Source organism: Mercenaria mercenaria, chromosome 5, assembly GCF_021730395.1.
Source record: "Mercenaria mercenaria strain notata chromosome 5, MADL_Memer_1, whole genome shotgun sequence".
NCBI lineage: Eukaryota > Metazoa > Mollusca > Bivalvia > Venerida > Veneridae > Mercenaria > Mercenaria mercenaria.
In genome coordinates, this window is record NC_069365.1 from 32,688,406 (window position 1) to 32,714,847 (window position 26,442).

Below are 26,442 nucleotides of genomic sequence, written 5' to 3' on the forward strand. Positions count from 1 at the left end.
GTTTTCAAGCAGTGGAGTAAATAACGGAAACTTCTGTCCGTTTTGAAAGAATATCATTTTCTGCAAAGAATGTCTCTCTATAACTATTTTTCAAGTGTATGGAAATAGCAAATGAATACAAATATTTTGGCATCCAATTTTGCAGAACTGGTTACTATTTGTTATGTAAGTCATATATTCCATCCCAAACTACTGTCTTATCCGAAAGCCTGACATCTTAACCTATCCTTAGGTCTTCTAACTGACAGTTTTGCTGGAAACGTAATGAAGTTTGTAATAGAATGTTCATGGTTTAAGCATTCAGGGACATTCCATTGGACTTAATATTGCTTTTATTTTTTATATTAGCCGATATAGGCATATGGTACTCACTAAAGAGGAATCCGTTTTCGATTTAGTCTTTTATGAATGTGAATGCTCTTTTATCATGTAAAATGCCGTATAACAACAATATTCTCCTTTAATATATTCTTTGTATAATTATATGTGTGAAGGTATATAAAAATATAAAATGGATTATTGGCATTTCCTTTGACTGAGATACACTATGTTTCCAGATTATTTAAAGGCATTTGATGACTTTGGCGGTTCGTCGCAGTGCACAGCAAAAAATCTCCAGAAAGGTAAAATAAGATTCTGTCAAATATGCTACGATAAAATATCACGTCATATGAAAATTTGAAGTTGAGCAAGTTTTGTTTCAAGAATATTTTACATAAAATTCCAAGGTTCTATACCGTTCATCTGTATTGTCGCGGCACTTAACATTCGACGTAACGACATTAAACAAGAAACAAGTCAACAGTGTATTTCTTGTCTTTACCACAATATTCCATGCCATATGCATCAATAACTGTGTGAAAATGAATAAGATATCATTCAAGAAACATCCATGTGTACTACGATCAACAATAGTCAGCCATTGTCATCATGTGACGTCACATCACTAATGTCGCGTTATAGGTCAACGATTGTGGTAATCAAACTATTATATGTTAAAAACACTAAATATTATTCAAACATTGAAAAGCTATCTAAGTCAAACTAACAGAAACACTCAAAAGTCATTAAAAGCCAATTTACACGTTATATATTATCTGTTTACATTGACACTATCGAAAATATTCTCCTCTGGGCAGTGGACACAGCAGTTATTTTGCAAGTAAATCATAAGGTCGCGGGCGTAGTCATAATGTAGCGGAACCTAAGAATTGTACTATTACTGAATATTTTCTATCTGGTAGTTATCTAACATGTTCAAATTCACTGCTCAGTATCATGGGTGTATTTTGAGGAGATAGTCGCTGGCCCCCCATCCCCTCCTCTCTCTTAAAATCCGTCGAGTTAAGACGTTTTGATGTTTCGCCTAATACTGATATTTCATTCATTTTTGTGTAGCTGGGGGATGTTACGTAAAAGCTAGTGTCCTCTAACCTATAAGCGGGACCTAATTTGCATAATTAATGAGGACAAATGCCGATCAGCTGGTAGACGAACTTGTAAACATTGCAAGTATTTGCTTAATTCATGGATTGTTTTTTGATTTTTGCAATTATAGATATGCGAAAAATACGATTTTAATAAATATTCACAGATATTTAGCAATGTAGCTGCAGGTAAAAACATTTTTCGCTAGCATGCGTGAAATAGGTCACGAACTTGACATGTATACACCACGTAGGTGGCGCAACTCAAATACCGCGAAATTAGTGATGACGCGAGATTAGTGATGTCGAGTATATTTTGTTAAATAGTTGCCTGAAACTGGATTGAGTAAGTCAAAGCTTCAAAGGAAAGTCGAGTTACTAAATTAAAAATTTTGATTAATTTATTTAAATTTTCTTTTTTAAAGACAGTGAAACCTTTAACTTTCTTTAGGCCGGTGCTGGAGGTGGAGGGAAGGCGGGGCGGGGGCGGTATGACATCTCACGAACAGACTTAATCAGATAGTGTCTGCTGTTAATTTGCTGGTTGTGTTTTATGTTTTCATGAGATATTATTTTAGATCTTGTGCTAGTAAACTGACTGTATCTTAAATTAATATTTCCCTATATGCATCTATATACATTTTATATATTTTAGACCTATGGTGATATATGTTTACATTGCTCAGCTGCAAAACGTTTAGTAAGTTATATATAATTGTAATCTGTCTTAATTGTAGCTAATGCAAGGTACGGTGTGTGGTCGGCATGGGGTAACTGTTCAGCTTATTGCGGACCAGGAACAAGAAAGCGCATACGTATATGTAAAACACCTGAGAATGGTTGTTGTGGGAATAATTTTGAGATAGAAAAATGTATGGGTACCAGCAGCTGTCCAGGTATTATTGTTTGTAAAATATTTTGTATTAGTCTCCTTATCAGTACTTTTTATTTTAAAAAGACTTTATACATGTATGCATAATGCAATATTTTGAATTTTATCTCTTTCAGTTTGCTCGAATAAATTCAAAAAGTGTTATCACGTATTTTCTGAGTTGACGAATTGGAACCATGCTGGAATGGAATGTTGGAACAGAAATTTACACCTTGTCACAATATCTTCAATTGAAGAACTCAGGTTTATCAAATATCTATTGCGAGAAACAATTCTCGGATATAACCTACAGATACCACAAGCTGAAAGTCTTCCGTTTAACGCTAGCTTCTATTCCCACATAGGTATGGTTCAAAACACAACTAGAGAAAAATGGGTTTTATGATAAAACCAATGTCTTCGGCTTAAGTTTTACTGGTTTAACAATCAATGTCATTTTGGGGGTAAAATTGTTAGCAAGGCGTGTCAGGCCAAGCAGTAGAACGTTTCGATAGTTAGCATTAGAACATTTATAAAACGCCTGGAACATAAATTGGTAATGATTTTAAAAAGTCAACAAAATCGAGATATGCACTGATTTTCCTTCTGTTATTTTTACGACCTATATCCATTTTTATAATACAGATGGATCTGTTGTTTGTAATAAAAAGAAAATATCATTCATTGCGAAGCAGAGGTGCAGATATCCGCTTTTACCTGATATATTGTCAAAAAACAAACCAAATATAAAATGTGTCCACGAGGTAGCAGGGTAAAGAAATCATTTTGTTTTTGTCTTTACAACGAAATTTGCTCGTTTGTAATTACTAAACATTTATCACGTAGAGATATTTTAATATTGGGTTGAAGAGGTAAGAAAGGTACCATAGAATATCTCAATATTCGTGAAAATGCTTTTAAAACATGTTGTTCTAAATGCGTGAATGTTTGCATAAATGTACTGACTGCAATATAAATATATTGCTAATTATCGAGAGGTCGTTAAAAGCTCCGTCGACAGAGTATACATCTTGTACATGTAGAACCAATGATGTCTTAAAAGTTGAACCATAACATATTAGAAATTATGACATCCATACAAACTTACAAGCTCGCAAGTGATAATTCAGTTCTCATGCATGACCTGATATTTATTGCATTTGTTGTTTAAACAGTTTTGTAATTATTTACCTACTCAATAATTAAAATTAGTTTCAAGTTTAGTTCTGATGGAAAATAGCAGACAGACATAATCTTAGAATAATTTCAGGAATATCGAGGATTATTATGACCAACAACATGCTGAGATACGTTTGGGAGGATGGATCACCCGTCATCTTTAATGCTTGGTAAGGTAGAAATTCTTTGTCATCTTAAGGTAATTCTGCACGTAACGACATTTATCCGGATAACATAGAATATAGCCTTGACCCGGCATATGGAAAGATAAATCATTGTATCCACACTTATTACAGTTTTTCATGGTTTATATATTTGTATGGACACACGATAACATAGACCAAATAATGAATATTGGCCAAGAAAACGATGAAATGAAATTATTATATGTATGATAACTGCTATGCTTGGAAGTGTTGAAAAATGTCTCTTTCAACATTTGTATGATGATGCAGGTAAGGTTTTGTAATATTATGTGCAGGTGAATTCATAAAGTACTTTACATCACAGGAAAAAGGGCGAACCATCTACAGGAAACTGCTGTCGAATGAACTACCAACTGTTCCAACCGGACGAGACGTGGGAATCTGAGGACTGCGTTACCGTTCTAGCGGATTCTTACGTATGTGAAGAACATTTAGCAGAGAACGAAAAACGTAAGTATTTACTTTGCGAAAGTTTTAAGAACTTTAACATGATGTTTTAAAATATAGCATTACCTAATTTAAGTTGTATTATATTAACAGAAGTTGATATGTATATACGGTAGTTCTGCACGTTTGATCAGCTGGAAGTAACTGCGTACCGTCATTTATCTTGATAACGTAGAATAAAGCCTGAAATCGGTTTACGGAAATGAACACCGTTTTATGAATAAATGGCAACCACTAAGTAACTTTATTAAATTGACAACGTTGTTTTCTTTCTAAAGATACAATTCAATAATGTCTAAAAATCAGCGTGTAATTTGCGGATCTCTTAATCATGGGTAAATAGCTCAAAACAAGCACGCGAACCTATATATTTCATTTCATCATATTATAGATCATCACATGTTTATTTTGCGACTGTTTGAAGTTTTAATAAAATCTACACAGTAAAAAAATTCTTTTTGCGAAAATGTTTTCTAAATTGTGGTTTCCCGTAGACACATAGTAAGAAATCCTATGGGAGGTCGAGAGTTATCATATCAGTCTGTCAAAAATAAATAAATGAATTGTTTTAATTGATTTGCGACACAAGGAATATAAGTTGAAGATAATTTAGAATATAGTATAATACAGTTTCAAATAGCTTTGTCGATTTAATTTCAGCCGCTGAATATTCCATTCAATCCGCTGAGCTCAGTAGCGACTGGACTGAGATATTTGATCATATACTACCCAGAGAGTATATTGGAAAGGCCAGTGTAACAGAAGCTGGTGCTCCCTGCTTGCCGTGGACAGATATAACGATAGACGAAGATACACAGTTCAGTGATGGTTCTAAAGCTGCAGCTCTAAATTATTGCCGAGATCCTATGAACGACGGATATCTCTGGTGCTACGCACAAATGGGCTGGAATAAATGCAGTGTGGAACGTAAGTAACATTTCCTTTGAATCATACCTCTGAAATTGTTAAAAAAATACAGAATGAAAATGCATTTTAGTCTGATTGCCTTTATAACTCATTTCAGCACATATTAAGACTATGTTTCTCAACGGATGAATAAACCAGACGGCTTGGGTAATCAAATAATCTACTATTATACCAGAATACTAAGTATGCTACATATCTAAACCAGTTTTCCTTAATACCCAGTCTGTCCCATATAAGCACTCTTCAACCAAAAATGCAACTCTGCTTCAGTACAACAACCGTAAGCCAAAATTGCCAATTGTATTCCTAATCAGCAGATTCTGTCTCGTATAGACACTCTTAAACCTAAGTACAAGTAGCGCGTCCCGCATACACACCCATTAGCATACATATCAAGTATGTTCCAAATATACACCAATTAGTCTAAATACATCTTGTGCTCCACCTACACACACCTGTAAAACTAAATATCAACGCTGTTTTGCATACACTCGTAAACTTAAATACCTAGTCAGTTCGATTAATATACCAACAAATCATTATACCCAGTGTGTTTCACATACTAAGTACCAATTCTCTCTCAAATACATACCTGTAAACCTAAACACCCAGTCTCTTTCACATACACACCCGTACGCCTAAATACCCAGTGCGTCCCGCGTGCACACCCATGAGCCTAAAACTTATCTGTCCCAGTGCGTCCCTGAAAACAAGTTTACGTAAGCAAAATAATTAAACATAATAACAAACACAAACCTACATGAAAAATGAATTCAACAGGGCCCCGCTACGGATACACTCATTTACTGGCTTCAAAATTCACACTAACTTCATCATGTTCCTATTATGAGGCAGTGCACCGAACAGTATGGCATAGAATTAACAATATTTTGATATTTCTTAGGCAGATAAATATTTTGTTTTAGTATTATTTACCAGTATAAAAAGGTGTAGATATTTAATTTTCACTGACATATTTGTCAAATATCAAACAATATAATTATGACATGATAAAGAAGTTAATGTTTTTGACATGATTTTTCTGCCTACCTAAGAGCTTAGCTTGGTAATTAATTCTAGATATTAATTTATATTGTTATGATTTTTAAAAATAAACAAGAGGCTGTTAAGTAAATAAAATGATATCATAACATTATCCGGTTGTATACTAAATTTTAATATCTTTCTAACTACGTATATTTCAATCAAATAAGGGTTTAAGGATGTTTGCATGAAGGCTTAAATCAGGGATGCATTTAGAATTGATTTAGAGAGGCTAGAAATGAGGTATTCAGTGTAGTAAATGAGAAATTGGGACAAAACTGTCTTCTATTTTGGAAAATAAAATCTATTACTGGTTTTAAGTAGTTTTCACCTATATCTTTTTCGGCAACGCATACCAATTTACAGAATTTGTTATTTATTTATAATTTCCGCCTGCAATTTATTAAGGATTTTAAAGATATATGGATACCGGGTATTACATTTGTTTTCTTTCACAAAACATACTCGACATTTTTTCCTACTCTTGTTAGTTAAGTAAAACATGACATCGATCATAACAACTGGACGTAGATTCGTAACTTTGTGAGAAGCAGTGCACTTTTGCGGGATGGCAATATTTTTCGACCAACTTACACTCGTAAAAGGCTTAAAGACACTATTATTTGGACATTGAATGTATTCTGCAAGATTATCATATTTTTGAATATGCATAATTTCCTCATGGAAGATACTGCGCGAATTTAGCGGCGTTGTGACAGTGCATTTCTAAATGCAGAAGTACTAAAGATTTGATTATATATTCATTTTTACTCATAACACAATACGCTTGTTTTCCTCTGTCTAAATGAAAATCGAAAAAAAATATCGTCGTTAATGCACTTTCAAACACCACGTCATCTGCTACGCTGGTAAAACACCTGGATTTGTTATTACACGTTGTTGTGGAACTACTGATACATATCGGAGGTAAAAAATGAGTATAAGCTAATTTGAATTTCATCAGTTCCATACATCTTTAAGTGTACAACTTTCGTTAGGGATTTACTGATATTGTGACTTTCAACTTATTGTTTCTTTACTGTAATTGTATCGGCTGAATAAGTTTGCATCCGATTGTAATATTAAAACACAACACCCATTAAGCAGTAAATGTTTTAATTTTCCACTTAGATCTGTTTTTAGAAACGAAATAAATTAACCAAAAAGGAAAGAAAAACAGGTGTCGAGTTAGAGAAGTCATTATGCTTTACTAATATGGGCAATAAGAAATAATATCAAATAAGGCAATGCCTCAATCGGGAATCGATCCGATTTTATCCCATAACATTTGAAAAGAACTGTTTAATGACAACACGCAAAGACAAATTTTTTGTTATTCGATACTAAATATATCATTCGGTATATCGCATGTTATCGTAGAGGGATCGATTCCGTAACATTTTAATGGTAGACCGATTTTCGTCGCTAGGATCGATTCTCTATTAGCCAGTATACGCATTGCTACTACGAGGAGCATATATATATATAGAACATATAATAATTCACTCCCAGATTACATCCCGTTTAAAATAGTCCTAAGTAACAAACATATTAAGAGTTGAATACTGACGATGAGGAGTAACAGATTGAATTTGTTTTAGTATGGCCTGTTTCAACGGAAGTTCTTTTTTGCCTGTCTATAATAATAATTATATATAGCAACTCAAAAGTAAGTAAGTGCACTGACCTGTTAATGACAGTATGCATTCCTAGCTTACTTCTAAGTTGACTTAACATGAATATTTATCTTTACTGATTTAAAATGTGTGATCACCATACCCACATCCGGATTGATCCATGTCCACCTTTGTATGTTATATATTTTTGTTCACATGTTATTACAAAATATAATATATAAATATATATATAAAATATGTTTTGTAATCTATGTTTATCAATAAAAGATAATTATATTCTGTTCTGTTCTATAAAATGTATAGAAACACATGAAGCATATTGCTTACGCCAGTCCCATAAAATGTTAACCGTTAACAGAAACGCACTTTTCCATCGGGTATCTATGACATGAAAGCTGCAGAGTAGTTTGCCCTTGATATACAAAATTTTATTGTGCAGAAACTAATACACTGTATTACCAAGGGTGTTTCTTGAGTTTTTGCGACGCCCACCAGGCATATTTTTCAGAAAAGGAAAACGACAAAATCACAGGGAATATGGAGATGATGTTTTCTAACTGCCTTTGAACCATGGGCCTGTAAATCCTTCCAGTAATATATCTGTCGGATTCACAACAATACCTTTGGAATTGAAGAAAACTCTGTTAAGAACGTTTGTATCTTTGAGTACCTTTTGCGTTAACTGATCGTTCTTGCCCTTTCCTTAGTCACTGTTCTTCCGCCCTTGAGATGCGAAATGATATGCCCATGTATCATCCCCCGAGAGAAGTACATAAAATCTCCTTTGATCTGCATCTCTTTGGATTTTTAGAAGATTGTTTTACAAAAATGCACCCTTTGGGCTTTAATGTTTAGTGAGAATTTCATGATCACTTCCCGGTGATGAAATGCCCACTGGTGCAGCTGTTTGAAAAACTGTGTATCTCGAGTTTTATGTTACAATGTCTACTATATGAGAAGACGCTCCTACTTGAGATAGATTTTATACTATTGCTTCTCCTTTATTAAATGATCATATGTACTATTACTTTGGCTGTGGAAGAATCATCGTAAACAGTTTTAAATTTGGTGATGTGTTCAGAGAACAACGCATCTTTATATAGGACCTAACTTCCTTCCTATCAGGAACCTCTATGCTTACAATGTATACGAGTATGTGGTGCTTAAACGCTTGTAAGGCAACTATGATCAAACCAATCATGTTGAAATTTTCAATATCAGTTGCCGGAGAAACCCCTTAGAAGTCCATGACTAAATGTGTTTGTACCTGTAACACTTTCTACGGAACCACGTTAGTCTCTAAATTTTCTAAATTCCTCTTGTGTGTCCAAGAATATATTGTGCATATTGCCCAATTTCTCCTACACCAAGATTCTATTCTGTATTCTATGGTTTGCACTTAAAGAGGCATTCTGAGCCACGTTTGATGATGTTGGACAAGAGATTGTTGTTAAAGACAAATAAAGTGTAACGTTCTACTATTTCTAAGAAAATGAATTAGTATAAGTTTTCGATTAAATCTTGTTTTCAGATCTTTTACATTGTTTTGATTGTAAATTCTATTTATGTATGTGACTTGTGTACATGATATATTATTAAACACTGTTTAAACTAACGCTCTACTTTAATCATACTTTTATGTCAATTTGAGTTCTAACTTCAATTAAAGTTCCACCAAGTGCATTACCCATCTTCCCGTACGTCAAATACACTGGAACACAGGACAAAACATTTACAGGGAAAACATGCCAACGCTGGGATTCTAAGGTTCCACATTATCAGACAACCCAAAATGGCGATTTTCCAGGCGAGACCATTTCGAACGCTGCAAATTACTGTCGAGATCCATGGAATAATGGCTATCTCTGGTGCTATACTACAGACATAAATACTATGTGGGAACCATGTATTGTCGGTATGGTATATGCCATTTATATTAATACTGTGTGGGAACCATATATTGTTGGTATGCTATATATCACGGATGTTAAAATGCTGTGTATATACCACTATGTATTGTATATATGTAAAATTCTACAGACGTTCATACTGTCTGGAAACCGTTCATTGTCGGTTTGTTATATACCACAGGGCAGACATTAATATCGTGTGTGGACCGTTAAATGATATGTTTTATTGTGCAATGTGAATACTGTATAGCAGGTTTTTGTCGCTGTGTTATATAATTCAGACGTAAATACTGTCAAACACCATATCGTTCCGGTATCTTTGCCGAAAATAATAAGCACTTAAATATCAATTATAAAACAACATTTTCTTTTATGTGTCATTGATGGTACTTGATGTAAGTAGTTAAGTTTAGACCATGTTGTATCTACAATTTGATAGTATATATTTTTCTATGTCTTTATGTCTACAACGCAAAACAGACTAACTGATGAACTAAGCAGGTCAAGATGTGAAAATACATTAATTCAGGAAAGGCCTTAATTGTCCTACTGTCAACATGTGGTATAGCTGCATTATATCTGTATTGTCAGGATGTTTTCAAAAAGTTGACTTAGGGGAAAAGGTAGATAACTGGTTATTTATGGGTCTTTAACAGTTGCATTTGGTTTCTTATTCACAAATAATTCTCTGTAGTGTCTTGAATATAAAGTGATAGCATTAAACTCATTTATAATTCTGTATTTTGTACCACATATGTTTTCTGTGTAAAATGTTTCAGACAATCCGTCCGGCAGATGCTCCAGCATACTGAACAAATACAGTGGAACAAAAAACACAACGTTTTCTGGAAAAACCTGTTTGAGCTGGAAGAATTTCTCAAAACACATGGTGAAACGAGGATATCAATCTGGTCCTCTCTCTCATGAGCAAAATTACTGCCGTGATCCGTATAATGATGGATATACCTGGTGTTATTATGGAGATATGGAAGACGAATGGGAGCCATGTTTAGTGGACGGTTAGTAAATCTTGCATTGAAGAAAATGTTAAACAATATCTTTTACATCGTTTTGTCTTTTACATCTTTAGAAAGCCTTTTGTCCACAGGATTGTATTTCCTATTGTAGCGGTTGAACACAGAACAGATCGAACTCACGACCCCGCGATCCGCAGATCTGCGCTCGCCCTATTAAGTTAAGCGGGCGGGCTTAGTGAAAATGATGTACTGGATATAAAGTTAAAATATAAGATAATTACATTGTATATCAATGTTAAAATAAGTGAGTTAATGTACAAACACGTCGAAGTTTTAACACAAGTTGAATTTTGCAACCTGCTGTCAGTAATCTTCCCTGATAAGTTTTTGGGCATTTCTTGACAGTTTTCAGCTCTCTCGTTTTCTCGATGAATTATTGAATGAAACTCATGCAGCGGAATAAAATTTAAAGATAAATACAACGCTTTTAATAGCTCCTGATATAATACCGGTATGTCATTATTATTATTTGTTGTCGCAGTTTTTAACCTAATTTGTCCTAGGTAAATGGTAAAACTTTACTTTCAAGAATAATGATAATGAATATCTAGTAGTGTCTTACTTAATTTTAGTCTTTTAAATCTAAGCTTTAATACTTTTGTTTCATATACATGCCTATTTATGTGAAACTTCCTTTGTTTTAAGGTACTACAATTGAAATTAGAGGTTTTATTGCCTGATCATACTTCATGTAGAAATGCATCTATCTAAAATCTTAGTCTGTGTTTAAGCGAATATCAGCAGTGTAAAAAATGCATGAATTAAGAAATATATTGATTCGTCTTATCTTTTATATCATGCTGTCGTAAGGTAATGAAATTTCGATTAACTTGATGACTTTGCAGTCCGCGAAATTGAAGATAAAGAATAAACTTGTTTTTGTTTGCTCTAATGATATGCACGATCCAGCTTAAAGTTAAACGTTTACCTGAAAAGAGGTTTCTATTTTAAATGTCGGTAAGGTATTGCATAGGTAGGTTTTCAATGCCTAATACATGCACTTTGATGTAATTGCTTTATTCTATTTATGTTTCCAAAGGTATACAAAATAGTAGACTCGCTTGTTACATTAGTAAATTTTATTATTATTATTATTATTATTATTATTATACCAGATTTATATAGCGCCCTTTTCATGATCAATTTCACGTTCAAATGCGCTTTACATAGCTCAAATGCAGCCACACAGGGCGCATAATTCATCCTCTACTAGTACAGACACAGAGCGATCTGACCAGATGGACAGAGTGAGACAAAGCCCCCACGACAGAGAGATCAGAAATCAGATACAGGCTTGTCCGGCTAACTTAGCCTAGCTCGTTGCGAATAGACAGCCTGGTTCTTTAACGTGACCAGTGTATAGCACTGATACACGCAAGGATTGCCTGGGTTCATGACCAGTACACCTCTAGTTGGGTGGAAAACACTTAAAAGCGTTTCTGAAAATTCCCGAATAGCTGCCGGGGATCGAACCCCCGACCTCAGAATTTGAAGGCCAGTGTGCAAACCACTGAGCTATCCGTCCACCACTTTAGTAATGTTTTCAACATCGGAAAGGTAGTACACGTTTATTTCTGTGTGAGTCAACTTAACAAGATTTTCCATGATTTTTTCAACGCAATCGTTATTGTATATCATTCCAAACACTCCAGGGATGGTATTATGAAGCATCAAAAGTTTTAGAAAGTCAACTTATTGTCAAAATACAATGTTATCAGAGTATAATCCATTATAAATTTAAGACTTTGTAGGCACCAAAAAATGTTGGGTTTTTTTTACTTTTCATTAGAATGGTTTGTTGAAAATCTAATCAGCAAAGAAGCAACAGTTTGATGCATAAGTTTGTAGAGTTTCTGGACAAATGTTTTCGAAATTGTAATTTTTCCCGAGTTTTACAAATCGAAAAATACAAGTTGTACATTTCGGCCATAAAATTGACATTATATAGTAGTTTTGTAAAATGAAAAACATTTTATGAAAACTCCTGTATCAGGAATACGTATTAAACTGACGTTAGCTTAGGGGCATGTGGATATTGGCCAAGAAAACTGGAATAAATATAGTACAGTTAAGTTATATGATTAATTGTAGATACGTAAATACAATGTACATTATAAAGTTTTCAAGTTTTAGCAGATCTTTTTGAACAAATTTTGAAAATTCCGACAATAAGAAGCACGTCCATTTATTCTGTGGTAGAAATTTGACCTGTGGGCAAAATATTTGTGTGGTCATTAACTTTTCTCGATACTAATGACATTCCCGTATGTCATAAATATGCAAAAAGGCTGCACGTATACTTGAAAAATCTGTGACTTCAGCAATATTCAGCCTGTTCGTGTTATTATTATAGGTGTGGATTCTCTCTGTAAGGGCTTCGTGTTATTTTCAAAGGTTTAGATTCTCTCTTCTCTCTAAGGGGACTATACGTTATTATCAAGGGTTTACACTTTAATAGCTTCGTGTTATTATTAAAGTGTTTGATTCTTTCTTTAAAGACTTCATGTAATTATTCCGGGTTTAGTTTCCCACTTAATGTCTTCGAATTATTATGAGAGATTTGAATTATCCCTTTCAATGCTTCGTGTGGACTTCGTGTGGATTTCGCATTATCAGGTATTTTAGATGATCTCTTGAAGGGTCCATGTTATTATTAAGGGTATTGGATCTCTCATTAAGGGATTCGTGTTATTGATAAGGGATTGGATTTTCCCTTTAAGGGTTTTGTTTTATTTTTAATTGTTTAAAAATTTAAATCTTTTGATATATATCAGCTTATTTTTAGTTACCTTTTTAAAAGTAAGTTAATTTTTAGCTCGACTATTCATATAAAAGGTAGAGGTATTTGGACTCTGCATCGACGTCCGCGTTGGCGTCCGCGTCCTGATTTGGTTAAGTTTCTGTATGTTTGCTGGTATCTCAGTAATCACTAAGGATTGAAACTTTACTCACTTATTCACTGTGATGAAGAGACTTACATTGCATAGGTTCCAAAACTATATATATATATTTTTTTTTTAACAAAGTTATGCGCCTTTTTTCGGTTTCGCAAATTTAGGTTACGTTTTTGTATCTAAGCTGGTATCTCAGTACCAACTAACGGGAATGGATTGAAACTTTACACATTTATTCACTGTCATCATTTGACATGCAGTGCACAGGTTCGCTTTTTGTCACAAAATTATGCCCCCTTTTCGACTTAGCAGATTTTTGTTAAGGATTTGTAAGTAAGCTTGTATCTCAGTAGCCAATTATCGGAATGGACTGAAACTTCATACACTTGTCCACTGTCATGGGGTAATGTGCATTGTACAAGCTCCATAATCCTGTTTTGCATTAATATACAATTATGTCCTTTTTTCGACTTAAATATGATAAATAATTCATATGTGATATACTAAATCCGAAAGCTAATACTTTCTTTTGCGTTAAGCTATATCCGTGTGGTATTATAAGCTATAATACGTCATCTATTTGTCTGTATATGTCATGCCATCAGCACACATGATTACAGTGGAAATGATTTATTTGGTTTTACTCCTTGATGTTGGTTGGCATAGCTTAAATCACTGCAAAATAGGTTTTATTGAATCATAAAAATGTTATGATCATTACTGACATTGTAAATTACTAGACACCGACCTTGTATCGTGCTGCTTATTTTTCAGATGACATTTACAATGCTTCTGCTACTGTGCCAAAACACGACAATAGAACATTCCGCTGTGGAAACGGAGAGGCAATAAAACATATCAATAAATGTGACAACAAATTTGACTGCTTGGATTTGTCTGATGAAACTGATTGTTTGAAAAACATGTCATCGGGCAAGTATTACATAATAATTATGTTAAATACATGTCAAACATTTCCCCATTCATTTGTACATTCTTGCATCTTTTTACTTAAATTTATTTATTCGGATAGCATTGCTGTAAAAAAATATTTCGACTCGGCCAGAGCGCGAGGCATATGTACATAACCTTAAATATGAAAATACCGATGACCTACTTGACCATGAGGTATTCCGACTTTGTTAGGAAAAATAATGTAAGAATAGACTTCCTTGAACCTAAACTGAAAATTGATCGTGAAATCATACCACTTCTTTTCCAACAATTTATCAAATATTCTTAAGATTAAACTGTAATTTCCATGAAACAAAAATAATGATGGCCAAAATATAAGAGCTATATATTTCACTGACTCTTGTAAACACCCCTGACCTTCCCTTGTAAATAACATATTCGCTTATCAATGAATCAACTTTAAACGTTATAGATTTTTTGTTGTGGGCCTACAAATTTGTGGCTCTGGGGCTGTGATTTTGGTGATCTATGCTTCCGATAAATGTAATATTACTTATTATTCTTGGTCAAACTATTCGTTAAGAATGCGAGTTGAAGGATACTCAGGTTGGCTTGCCATAAAAAATAATTCGACAACGCTTACCATGAGATTATATAACTGACGATCATTGATATTCTTCAGATTTGATGTTTCTTTTGGTATGCAATTCAACAAAGTGAATATGCAATATACCGGAAATCGTCTGTCACATGTACCGAACGTTCATTATTATAAAAGTGTATATAAAACATTTTCACATGCAAACTACTTCCTTGGATGGAATGAAAGTTGTTTAATGAGTTTTCCTTACACTGCCCTGCTTCCAATTAAGTTACGCAATAATATAGTAATAGCTGTTTGAAACATAGATTAACTAAACTTAAAGCAGATGATAAATTCAGAATTTGCCCTGATATCCAATATATCCTCTTCTAACTTTTTACCAGTTATTTTTTCAAACTAAACATGTTTCAACAAATTATCACGAAACAATTGATCTAGAATAAGTATATGATTCGAAGACCCCTGCAAATATGAGCAAACTAACTTTCAACAACTCAACTAGGCTAGGTCTAAGCTTAAACTCAAACAATATATATATAACCTTACTACGCTGCCTTAAACTTGAAACATAACAGTGATTCGTCTCAAATCTGTTTCAAATATGTCTCAGACACTACCAAGTTTCATTACTTAAACCATCAGCATAAACTTCGATAAGGACTTATTAAAAAGAAATCAACAAACATAAGCCGAGAGATCCTCGCCTGATGTATCTGGTTATAAATCCCACTTCTGACACCATGTTCATGCCCAAAGTGCTGGTTATAATAATGGTTTTATTATTAGTTATTTTTCACCAAAATCTCCTCGATGATCACCCCTGGAAATATATCGTCGATCTGACATGTACTTGCGTGGCTACATGATGTCAAAGAGCGATAATTGTCAATTTCACAAAACTTCTTTTGCCAGTCTTAAGGCTTTTGGAACAGCCGATAAACTGCGGTAGTCCCCGATGGCAACATCTTAAAATCGCAAAAATCCTCCCCGGAGGAGTATGTTGAAACTTAACTTTTCGGCTGTCTAATTGAATCTGCCTCCATTTAATATACCAATAATAGATAGATACAGTGATTTTCCGGCTACAATAAGGGTCAGTATGAATTTGAAAACATAGCAAAATTGACGTTAATGGTGCAGTCAGTAACAGTCGATTAAGCGCTTGTTTACATAATCTACTCTTTTTATTCCGACTGTCTAATGTGATACAAGTGCTGAAGTATTTTTTGTGATGGAAATAAAATGGTTTTCGTCTTCATAATCTATAGGTTTACATTTGCATTAAAAGCGAGCATTTTGTTTTCGGAATAGGCGTTCGTTTTATAGGCATTTTCAGCGGTACCGTCGTCATTTGGTAACGTTAAGTCTTTAAAACTTCAAGATTGCAGTGCAATGCATTCACATACTCTTTGCAATCAGTCGTATCAAATGTTGTATATTTATTTTAAACTGTTTTACGTTAAAGCAGAGCTCAAACTGTAGCACTAGAAGATTCGTTAATTACATGTTTAATTTTATAGTGAATTGTAATGTGCTTTTCTGCTACACTTCAGCTAATCAAACAATTTCACACGGAAACATGCCTGATGCATTGCCGGTTGGTTTCGAAAAGTCTTCATATTTTCTATGTGAAACACTTGAGTGGATATCAATAATCGCTGTCTGTGATGGAGTAAAAGATTGTTTGGATGCATCCGACGAGTTACATTGCTTGAGAACAGAAATTGGTAGATTATGTTTAATTATAACGTGTTTATCACATCTATAACCAATTTCATTTCAAATTGATAACTTTTGTAAACGTTAGTTTTGTGACAGGTAACATTTACAAATATATTTTGTTTCATTTGCATTTTTTGGCATGATGCTGCAATTGTTGTTAAACTGTTTTATGAGTAATGTAGTTTCAAGAAATTTTCAGATTCCAGTAACTGTAAACCTGATGAGTTTCAATGTGGTGACGGTGACTGTATTCACGTCAGTCAAGTGTGTAATTTCATTTCTGACTGCGTCGACTTTTCGGATGAATATTGTGGTATGAGGCCATGTTTATGGCTTATAAACATTACTCTAGTCAATATTCATTTCAAGATTTACCTATAAACATTATCTATAACAAAAACTATAACCACTGTTACGGCTGCTAACGCATAGCCTGCACGTTTAAAGCCGATCTCTGACAACTGCGTCAGGGAGTTTACTCTTCAACTCAGTTGTTAGAACATTGGGATAGCTTCCGGGTTCTAATCCTGCCACAGGCTGTTTGGATTTTTCGTCATAAAAATGTTATGCTCTTTGATTTGTTACGCCTTGATCATCGTAAGAAAGGGGCTCCTCTGGATTACAAACTTCATCTTGTGCCGAAAATAACACTATACTACACTGTATGGTAACTACGTTTGGATCTGTCCAATATGGCCGCTCAAGGCGAAAAACAATGGAACATCATGCAGATTTTCCGAGATATTCCATAGGTCTTTTTTAAATTTTGTAACCAAAATCTATTCAGTAATCTTGGTAATGCTCATAGAATTAATCGCTACACTGTGTTGGGTGTTCTAACATTTCATTTTTATTTTTAGTGAAATTAAACTATTTTAACTTAATTGATGTGAGTATACTTTATGATAAACTGTTGTGTGAGTATATCTGTGATATGTACAAAACACCTAGATATTCATTGGGAGTAGTAGAAACACGAATGTAGCGGTCTGGATAGCAACACCGGTTTCGATAACTTAGTCTCTTTGGATGTTTGCGGTTTGTACCTACCTTTCTAACTGCTTATTAAGTTTGTTTCTTACTTTGCATTATAAACATAATCGGAATGTGAGTGGTACATATTCAAATATATCTTTCGACAAATGATGCATTGCCATCCCTCACTTCTTGTTAGATATTTATAAATGTTTATGCTTCTAAAATGGAGATATACTTTTAAAGAAATACTCATTTGTTGATCAATATGAATTGTTAATTTTACCAGTGTTTTTTCTCAAACCGATGTTACTACTACCAATTTGAAAGGCAGGTTTTTCACGATTGTTTGAAATGGATATAAGATGTCAAATTGAAAATGTTTCGGTGCAAAAGATCCACGAGGCCAGATTTAGTTTTATACATGGTGACGCGCACCTAAGGTTATATTTGCATAAGCACTTGACTAAAGAAACATCTATGTTGAATGGTAATTGCAAGAGGATAGCATCAGGTCACATGAAGCGATAGGTTGAATATTTAGTGGTTGCTATATAGGGCTTACAGACGACAAATTTACCTTATCATCTTTCCATATGTACTACTAATCCTATACTCCCATGTGATGGCTTTGCTAATGACAGTTCTTATGTGATGCTTAACTGTTGATTTGTTTCTTTTACGTTATGTATACGTTAAGGTTTGTCTATACTTTTATTGTGTATACATACAAGTGGACAATGTTGTAAGGTGGACTTCGTTCTTAGAAGTGGTTCTTCCTATCATATATTTTTCCCTTTCATAATTTTCATTTCTCAATAGTAGCAATGTAATTTTCCCATCTAAAAACAAATGGGCCAATATGAAGAGAAATAACCAAGAAAAATAATGGTAAACAGCATTCATCATAAATTGAAATTAAAATATACCAGTCCTTGTACTTTACCAAAGTATAGTGTGCACAAATACATAATGCGTGGCGGCTACTTTACCTGATGTTAAGGTCCCATTTAAAACCCTTTACTGTCTCCAGATCCTTCAAATATAGGGAGATAGAGCTGTCTTAGAAAAATATCATTTGCTTGTTTAAATATATACTGATTTCGTTGTAAATGTGAAAATCATTTCACGACTGTTCATTTATATATCTCGTTGAATTGGTCAAATTATGGACAACAAAGCTCGACTACTGAAGTGCCTTGCTACTTAAGAAATCTAAAGGAATAACAATATTTTTTTCTTTGTTTACGTTTAAGCCATTGAAGTTTTCCCTCTTACGATGCTGAATGAGATAAAGTTGAAAAGATAGCATAACTTTGTGTCAAAATCAAAATCAGAATTACGAAACTTGTTCAGATATTATCAAATCGTGACGCTGAAGCCGATGAACGGATGTGTGTTATATCCTGTTCAAATTCCTTTTGGAATTGAGTAAAACTAATTTGCACAGGCCGTTTACCTTGAAATTGGTTGTAGAAACACGCTCTTTTGAAGGGGCCTAGTTTCTGTTCAATGACAGATCGCTGTTCCGTTAAATGCAACTGTCAAAAGAGTTAGACAAATGAACTTTAAGCATATCTTTAAGATCAAATCATCATAGAGACGGAACCTGGCTTGTGATCGAACCTTCAATACTCTGAACCTGTTAGGCACTCAAACGTACTTATATCCTATGTTTTAAAAGTCGTTTTGACCTATATATCGGTATATGTAATTCTCCATTGCTTACATTTTCCCGAAAATTAATCCTATATTATACGTGAAACACTCTCAGTAACACAAAAAAATTCGTTACAATGTTAATTCTTTAAATCGTTTATACAAAATTTCTTTCCTCTTAGCTTTGATATTTAGTTTTATAACCTTTAGTTTCCTTCTCTCCCGGGATGTTATTCTTGATGATGATATATATAATCTTTTAGTGTCGACTCGCCAAAAATTTTAAGTCACTACATTCTATGCCAACCATATACAAGGACACTCTGATATCCAAGAAATTAATGAAGGAGATAACTGTAATTGTATCTGGGCCCGTATTCATAAAGCATCTTAAGTATAAGTATAAGAAATTGATTATTTACTTAAGTATTTCTTAGGTAAGAAATTTATTTTACTTAAGTATATTTGTTATTCATAAAACAACTTAAGTAATTCTTGGCTAAAATGATAAGACAGGGTGCTAGGCGACTTAACTTTAAGCAAACTATTGCCCCTACGGAAGTCAGTTTTACGTATCTGAATTTTAAGCTGTTTTATGAATAGGACATAAGTTTTTGACTTAGGCTTAAGCTGAAATCACCATAAACTTAAGTAAAATCTTCAACTTAAGTCAAGACTTATACTTAAGATGTTTTATGAATACGGGCCCTGGTTTATCAACCTTGATACCGACCATGTGAATTTAGATGCTATCCAAACCGTTACATGTGTTAAATCCAAACCGTTGACTTATTTTCGATCACTTGTATCCAAACTGTTACATACTTGTCACATGTGGTTGTATTTTGTCTCAAAAATTCTACATGTGGTTGACTTCAAAATGTATTTTGTCGAAAAAATACAACATTTTCAGTTGAGAAACTAATAGCTACATTTGAAAAAATGCTTCTTCTTTCTTCTTAACAATAGTTATTGATTATGCAATTGCAAGAAGTTCAATAATATCATTTAAAAGTTTCGTTTTGAAATTTCTAGATTGCCATAATCTGCACCTTTTATCACATAATGATTTAAACATCATTTTTAACATATAGTTTAGAGCTTAGAAGGATGAGACAAACCGTTATTATTTTTTATGTAAAAATATTATGTTAAATGGTAGAAGTCTGCAAAATTTAGGCGATGTTTCTTTCAGTCTGTCTTGGGAAAGGCCATATTGGACAGACTGGCGTAGTAACCATACAGTGTATATGTGTGTGGGTTTCCGGAAACAAATAAATACCAAATTCATTACCCACATGCCGTCGATGATTTGTTAACGTATTATAGATGGACAATTTTCTTTGTACCACGATAAAAATGTTACAGTGACTGTAAAGATAAAGTACAGGAAATTTATCAGATTTGTAACAAAAATTAATGTGCGTAAATGAAAAATTATATGCCTTATTTTCTCAATTACAGTGATCCAGAATTTTGTTTCATTTTGCGAAACCTTGTCAGACTGAGGTCAATTGAATATTGTCATTTTGCTTTCGGTAAAGAATAATTATGGTATATCATCAGTTTGAAAATAACGTTTTATTGATTATTCTTTATATATCGGAACTAAACATCAACATAAGTCCATAAACAAATAATTAACTATTGGCCAATAATGAAAAACCTTAAATATGCGTAAAACGAGTAGTATTTGAAAATTCTTTTTGCTTTCTTTTGAATAGATTTTGACTTTTGCAACCAGAATGATTATATATGTGATAACGGGCAGTGTATTCATGAGACAAAAAGGTGTGATGGATTAGTTCATTGTGTAGATGGCAGTGACGAAGGAAATTGCGGTAAGTATCATTGTTTATATTCTATACCTTAAAGTGTTTTCTTTTATCTCTAGTCATATGAAACAACATTATGTAAATATTTCATGTTTTCTATTCTTGTTTTCTATAGGTTCATGTAAGCAAAATAAAGCGTTTCACTGCGATGCCATGAGATGTGTCCCAAATCGACTGGTGTGTGATACATTTAAGGACTGCTTTGATGGGACTGATGAAATATATTGTGGCACGCAAACGTTTCAGTCTTGTAAAGAATGGTGGGTGGCTGGATATCGACAAACGGGATCATATATCATAAGTAAGCTTAATTAAAAAAAATTAAATTGAGAACTTCAATTTACACTACATATTCATTTGCGATAAATTAAATGTACATCTAATACGAGGGCCATTTAAAAATAATGACTATCGCGTGCTTCTCAGGTTTGACATACAAGAAAGTCTTGTTTTACACGGATGATACACGAATGACTCCTTCTTAATCCTGCAAAGCTTTATTGAAAACTGTCGTATTGTTTCGGGGATGTTTAGATGTCATATACACTGCGCAAAATATATGTAGTTATAAACAAAAATCTGAAATTAGAGCGTACATTCAAGTACGTTGTTCTTTAGAAATACCTGCAAGGCAGATACTGAGTAAACTGCATACGTCATATGAGAATCATGCAGTGTCACAGAAAACTGTTAACAGGTGGGTACGTAAATTTAAAAATGGGCAGGCATTCCTTAAGGGCTCGTCCTGGCATGCCCAAAACAGTACAAACTCCGAAAAAAAATATTTCATTTCTTAAACGAAATGGGCTCTGAATGGATGTCAGCTGCTTTGAACCTTTGAAATGAACGGAAGATATGGGTTTAATGTTCTTCCAGGTCTGTAAAGGTCTGATATCATAATGCTAGCTTGGTACATACCCTAATTCTATGGATGTGTTTATGACTTTTGTAATCCAGACATTTTCAAAGTTCATGTTAGTATCGGGTCAGGTTCACAAGATTTGTTTGGAAATTATTGTTTATTCGTCTAAAGCTATGTGATATTTAGCGTTTTCTATGTAAGTTAATATTTTCTTTGATGTTTTCTATTTTGTTGATAAAAAACTAGTATCTTTGAGTTTGAATCGGAGGTAAAGCAATATCGCAACTGTTTCCTAGCAGATGTTTGATAATTCAAATCTATCTTTACATGCTCTTTTCAGTTTGAAATGATAGCACCTATTTACTAGAAATATTTAAGTATGTTTTTCTTCCTGTCAATGTAAAAATAGAAATATTTTATTCTAGTATTTAAAAATGACCTTCTCAAAATATCTGAAGCAAAGTAGACAGCTCTTGTATGGACAGGTTTTCATTGATATTTGGGTTTCCCAAATTATAGTCAATAGTCAAAGTTTCAACAGCTGACTCAATTCAATACAGTATAGTGTAAGTTTGTACTACTTTTAAACACTTTGAAAGAGCCTATACTATACTTTATTTTGCCTTTTAACAAATGCAAAATCCAAGACTAGCCAAGAGTCTGAAACGCATGAAAAAATAATATGTGAAAGAGAGTGACATTCTTACCAAAGCCATACCAAAAATTGACCTGAAAGAAGTTATTAAAGATTTTATAATGTAACCATACCGCTACAACATTTTTCCATCAATATGTTCCACTCATGATTGCACTCAATTCGGGTGATAATTGTTGATATAATTGTAAATGAGAGGCCTCAACAAATTTGTTTTCAAGTTGTGTAAACAGTTTAAGTTGTAAATTACTCTGAAAATTTGAAATTACCCGCTTATCTTGTTTACAAGAGTTAATAAAACATTTTATAGTTTGTTAAAGGAGGTGGACCTGTAACGAATATCGTCCAAATACGTATCCTCCATATGCTTTCTCAACATTTATTCTTTTCCCATGGAAAGCAATGTTCGTGTTAATTAAGCTATAGTTATGTCCAGAATGTGTCGATTTACAGAGAGTCATTACCTATCCTTTACGGTAACCTTAAAATGTTGTAATTACATTTGATGACAGTGACTTTTTCTGTTAAACTACTGCAGCAAAGTACTCCTGAAAATTCAGAGAAATGTTCCAAAATGAGTGAAGCAAAAGAAACACTTTTAAAACGATTACATGTAGTTGAAATAATGAATATAACATTGTTCTACCTACGTAAAAAAGAGAACACTTAGCTGCAAGTAAATGCATAGGCACCTCTCCCACCCATCTCCAGAAGTTCAAATGTTCGGCCCTTTAAATGGTCCTATAGGGAAATACTGTTGTTTCTTTGTCAAGTTAAATTAACCTCTGAAACAAAACATTGCAAACTTATGTCTGTTGGAAAACTCATCTTGTTTATGATTCAAATCTGGTAAAAACAAACACACTTGGCCAATTGATTTTTATAAATATGTATTCAGTATACAAGCGTTTACTTTGACAAAATAATCTTAAGCCTAACAACAAAATGATTTGGTTTGTCAGTCTTTCAAATGATAATTATTAAAGACAATTTGATGACTTTGATGACTTCTCTATTCTCCTTTTGTTATTTATCAATAGGGGATATTCAAGTCTGGTGTGATTTTGATAGCGTCATCAGCAAAGGAGAGATATATACCATCGTCCAAAACATAGACATATTTTGGAAGCATAGTAGCGGATTTATCTATACTAGAAAGAAGCACGAGATATGGGATTATAATTTGGGCGCAATGATTAAATGGGAATTCGATAAGCACGAATGCATGCAAACGGTTAGTGCAGTCCCCATGTATGTCTATTTGAGTGTTTTTGCCACATAATTATTCTTATGTTATCATAACTTTTATCAGTCATGACAAATATTTTAGAAATGCTTTTTGTGGTAATTTATTTGTATTATATCTTCTTTGAATATAGATGTTCTACTGTAATGTTTTCGAAGCATTATCTTTTTTTACGTTTTCTATGTTAATGATATAAAAATGGTAATACTGTCGTGTGCAAAATTACAAAACCGCTAAAATATGAAATACATATTGCAAAAGTTCAGTATTGTTTAGCAACAATACATACATTATTATATATTTTATGATACAAATTATTTTCATACAGGAAAGAAGAAAGAAGGCAGTACTTAAAGCAATCGCCTTTTAACACTGAACATTTTTCATGAATCTGTAAAAAGTACCATCTAATAGGTTCTGCGATTCTGAGTGTACGACGTTAATGAACACTTTTGTAACTAAAAAAAATACTTCTCGTTGCTTGATCAACAATTATGTATACATCTATGTGTCTCGTAACCTTTATCATGTAAACAAATGATATTTAACGCAATTTCTGTCGTAATGCAAAATCAAATAAATCGAATCTCAGCTTCACTAGAAATAAGTTTAGGTAAGTTTCCCTTATTGCTTATTTTATAAAGACATCACAATATCTTTAAATCAGTCACATGTACTTATATTAGTATCAAAATTGAAGCTAGACTCTTCCATTTCAGACATATGAAATCAATTTTATGATTTCAGTCTGAACAGAAATGTTCTCCTGTTTATGCAGCTGTTTGGCAATACCACAATGCATTCACTGGACGCGAGACATGCTTCTGCACCACTCTAATGGTTCGTTTCGATGAGAATTGCAAAAAATACGGAAATACTTGCCAGTAAGCCAAAGTCACATTGTCGTCAGTTGACTACAAAATAGTTACGTTTGACACGTTTTAATTTTCAAGTAATTTGTATAAATTTCTATTCTGTTCAAATGGTCATTCGAGACAAATACATTGTAACACAGCAAGCGTTTTATTCTTAATATTGTTACAGTATGTTTTATAGCCAAAAAATAGTGTTACTGTAGTTGCTCTGTCCAAAATATGCCAGCTCCCTCTTATTCAAAAACCGACTTTGTCAAAAGAATCATTGGTTAAAATATCATTATACATTGTAACTCCGATTTAGATATGGCGATCAATTCAAGTGTAATCAAACAGTATATAAAAACGTTTAAAAAGTGTTTAATGAATTCCATTTCACGATAAAATAAGTGAAAGATAAATAGTGGAAATCCACTTCATTTCTATTGATGAAATCTGAATCGTAAATTTCTATTGATGAAATCTGAATCGTAAATAAACGAGTATTATCCAATACTTACTGTCCTTTTCAAATTAGCAGTTCCCATTTGTACCCTTTTATCGTCCAATTTATTTTCGTATTTGATACAATGTATTCCTATTCTAACGAAGCAATTGAAGTTGTTGACCGTATAATTCAGCGTCAGTAAACGCTTGAAGCACTGTTTGTCTTCATTATTACTCGTTTATAACACATAGAATGTATGTAGAATCATGAAGTATTGTGTTTTACATTAATAGTGAAAAAGTACCACAGAAAAGAAATAAGATTTCCTGTATAAAACATGATATATTTTGACATGTAACAATTCGTTAAACTCGTCCAAATATATCACCATATTGCACATTTTTATATAGAATATAAGATGACAGTGGCAGTTATTTATATATATTCTGCAAAATGTATTGTTAGACAACGATGTGGATGTAAATACAAGGAAAAGTAAGAAACCTAGATTACTTTATATGCAGTTTATTCAGGTTCTGTTCAGAAATAAATAAAGAAAACCTCAGCCGGTTTTACTGCTTGTGCAGATCTTCTGGAGTGATAATAACGTCAATAACGTCGCATAGGAATGATTTCAAAGGACGTCAGTTTGAGGGACTTTATTCTTAGCCAGTTATTTCTAACAGTCTATTATGTCTTGAATTAAGCTCTGGTTTGAATATATTAATATAAAATTGTTCTTTTTTCTTTTCTTAAAATAGTATTTTCTGACTGCAATTTAAGTAAATGATGGCTGTCTCAGTTCAGTACACGTGCCAATATGTTCCCTTACGTATAACATTCGTGTATTTTTGTCTCTTATGTGTTGTTGACCAAAGAGCTATAAAAAAATAAATAGATTGGCAACTTGAAAGGCATATAGAGCAAATCTCGCCAACCTCCCGTGACAAAAAAACGAGATCTCGTAAGAATCGTTTACCGGAAGTGGCGCTTTCTCCACTCGCCATTTTGTATGCGAAAGCAATTATTCATCGGTAAAATAATTATCACCGTATGACCATGCTTCTTTCGATGGCAAAAAAAAAAAC

General features: G+C 33.3%; 1 protein-coding gene across 1 annotated transcript in view; it reads left to right on the plus strand.

The window, feature by feature from the left end:
* Positions 1 to 547: 547 nt before the first annotated feature.
* The window catches only part of LOC123556838 (uncharacterized), a 56,695-nt gene continuing 30,800 nt past the window's right edge, over positions 548 to 26,442 (plus strand). Inside the window, exons 1-15 of the mRNA XM_053544517.1 lie at positions 548 to 623; positions 2,165 to 2,323; positions 2,436 to 2,663; positions 3,569 to 3,647; positions 3,988 to 4,154; positions 4,791 to 5,057; positions 9,408 to 9,653; positions 10,428 to 10,667; positions 14,354 to 14,512; positions 16,652 to 16,825; positions 17,020 to 17,133; positions 21,179 to 21,295; positions 21,405 to 21,590; positions 23,847 to 24,040; positions 24,800 to 24,936. Coding sequence (XP_053400492.1) covers positions 548 to 623; positions 2,165 to 2,323; positions 2,436 to 2,663; positions 3,569 to 3,647; positions 3,988 to 4,154; positions 4,791 to 5,057; positions 9,408 to 9,653; positions 10,428 to 10,667; positions 14,354 to 14,512; positions 16,652 to 16,825; positions 17,020 to 17,133; positions 21,179 to 21,295; positions 21,405 to 21,590; positions 23,847 to 24,040; positions 24,800 to 24,936 — 2,543 coding nt within the window. The remainder of the gene's footprint in view (positions 624 to 2,164; positions 2,324 to 2,435; positions 2,664 to 3,568; positions 3,648 to 3,987; positions 4,155 to 4,790; positions 5,058 to 9,407; positions 9,654 to 10,427; positions 10,668 to 14,353; positions 14,513 to 16,651; positions 16,826 to 17,019; positions 17,134 to 21,178; positions 21,296 to 21,404; positions 21,591 to 23,846; positions 24,041 to 24,799; positions 24,937 to 26,442) is intronic.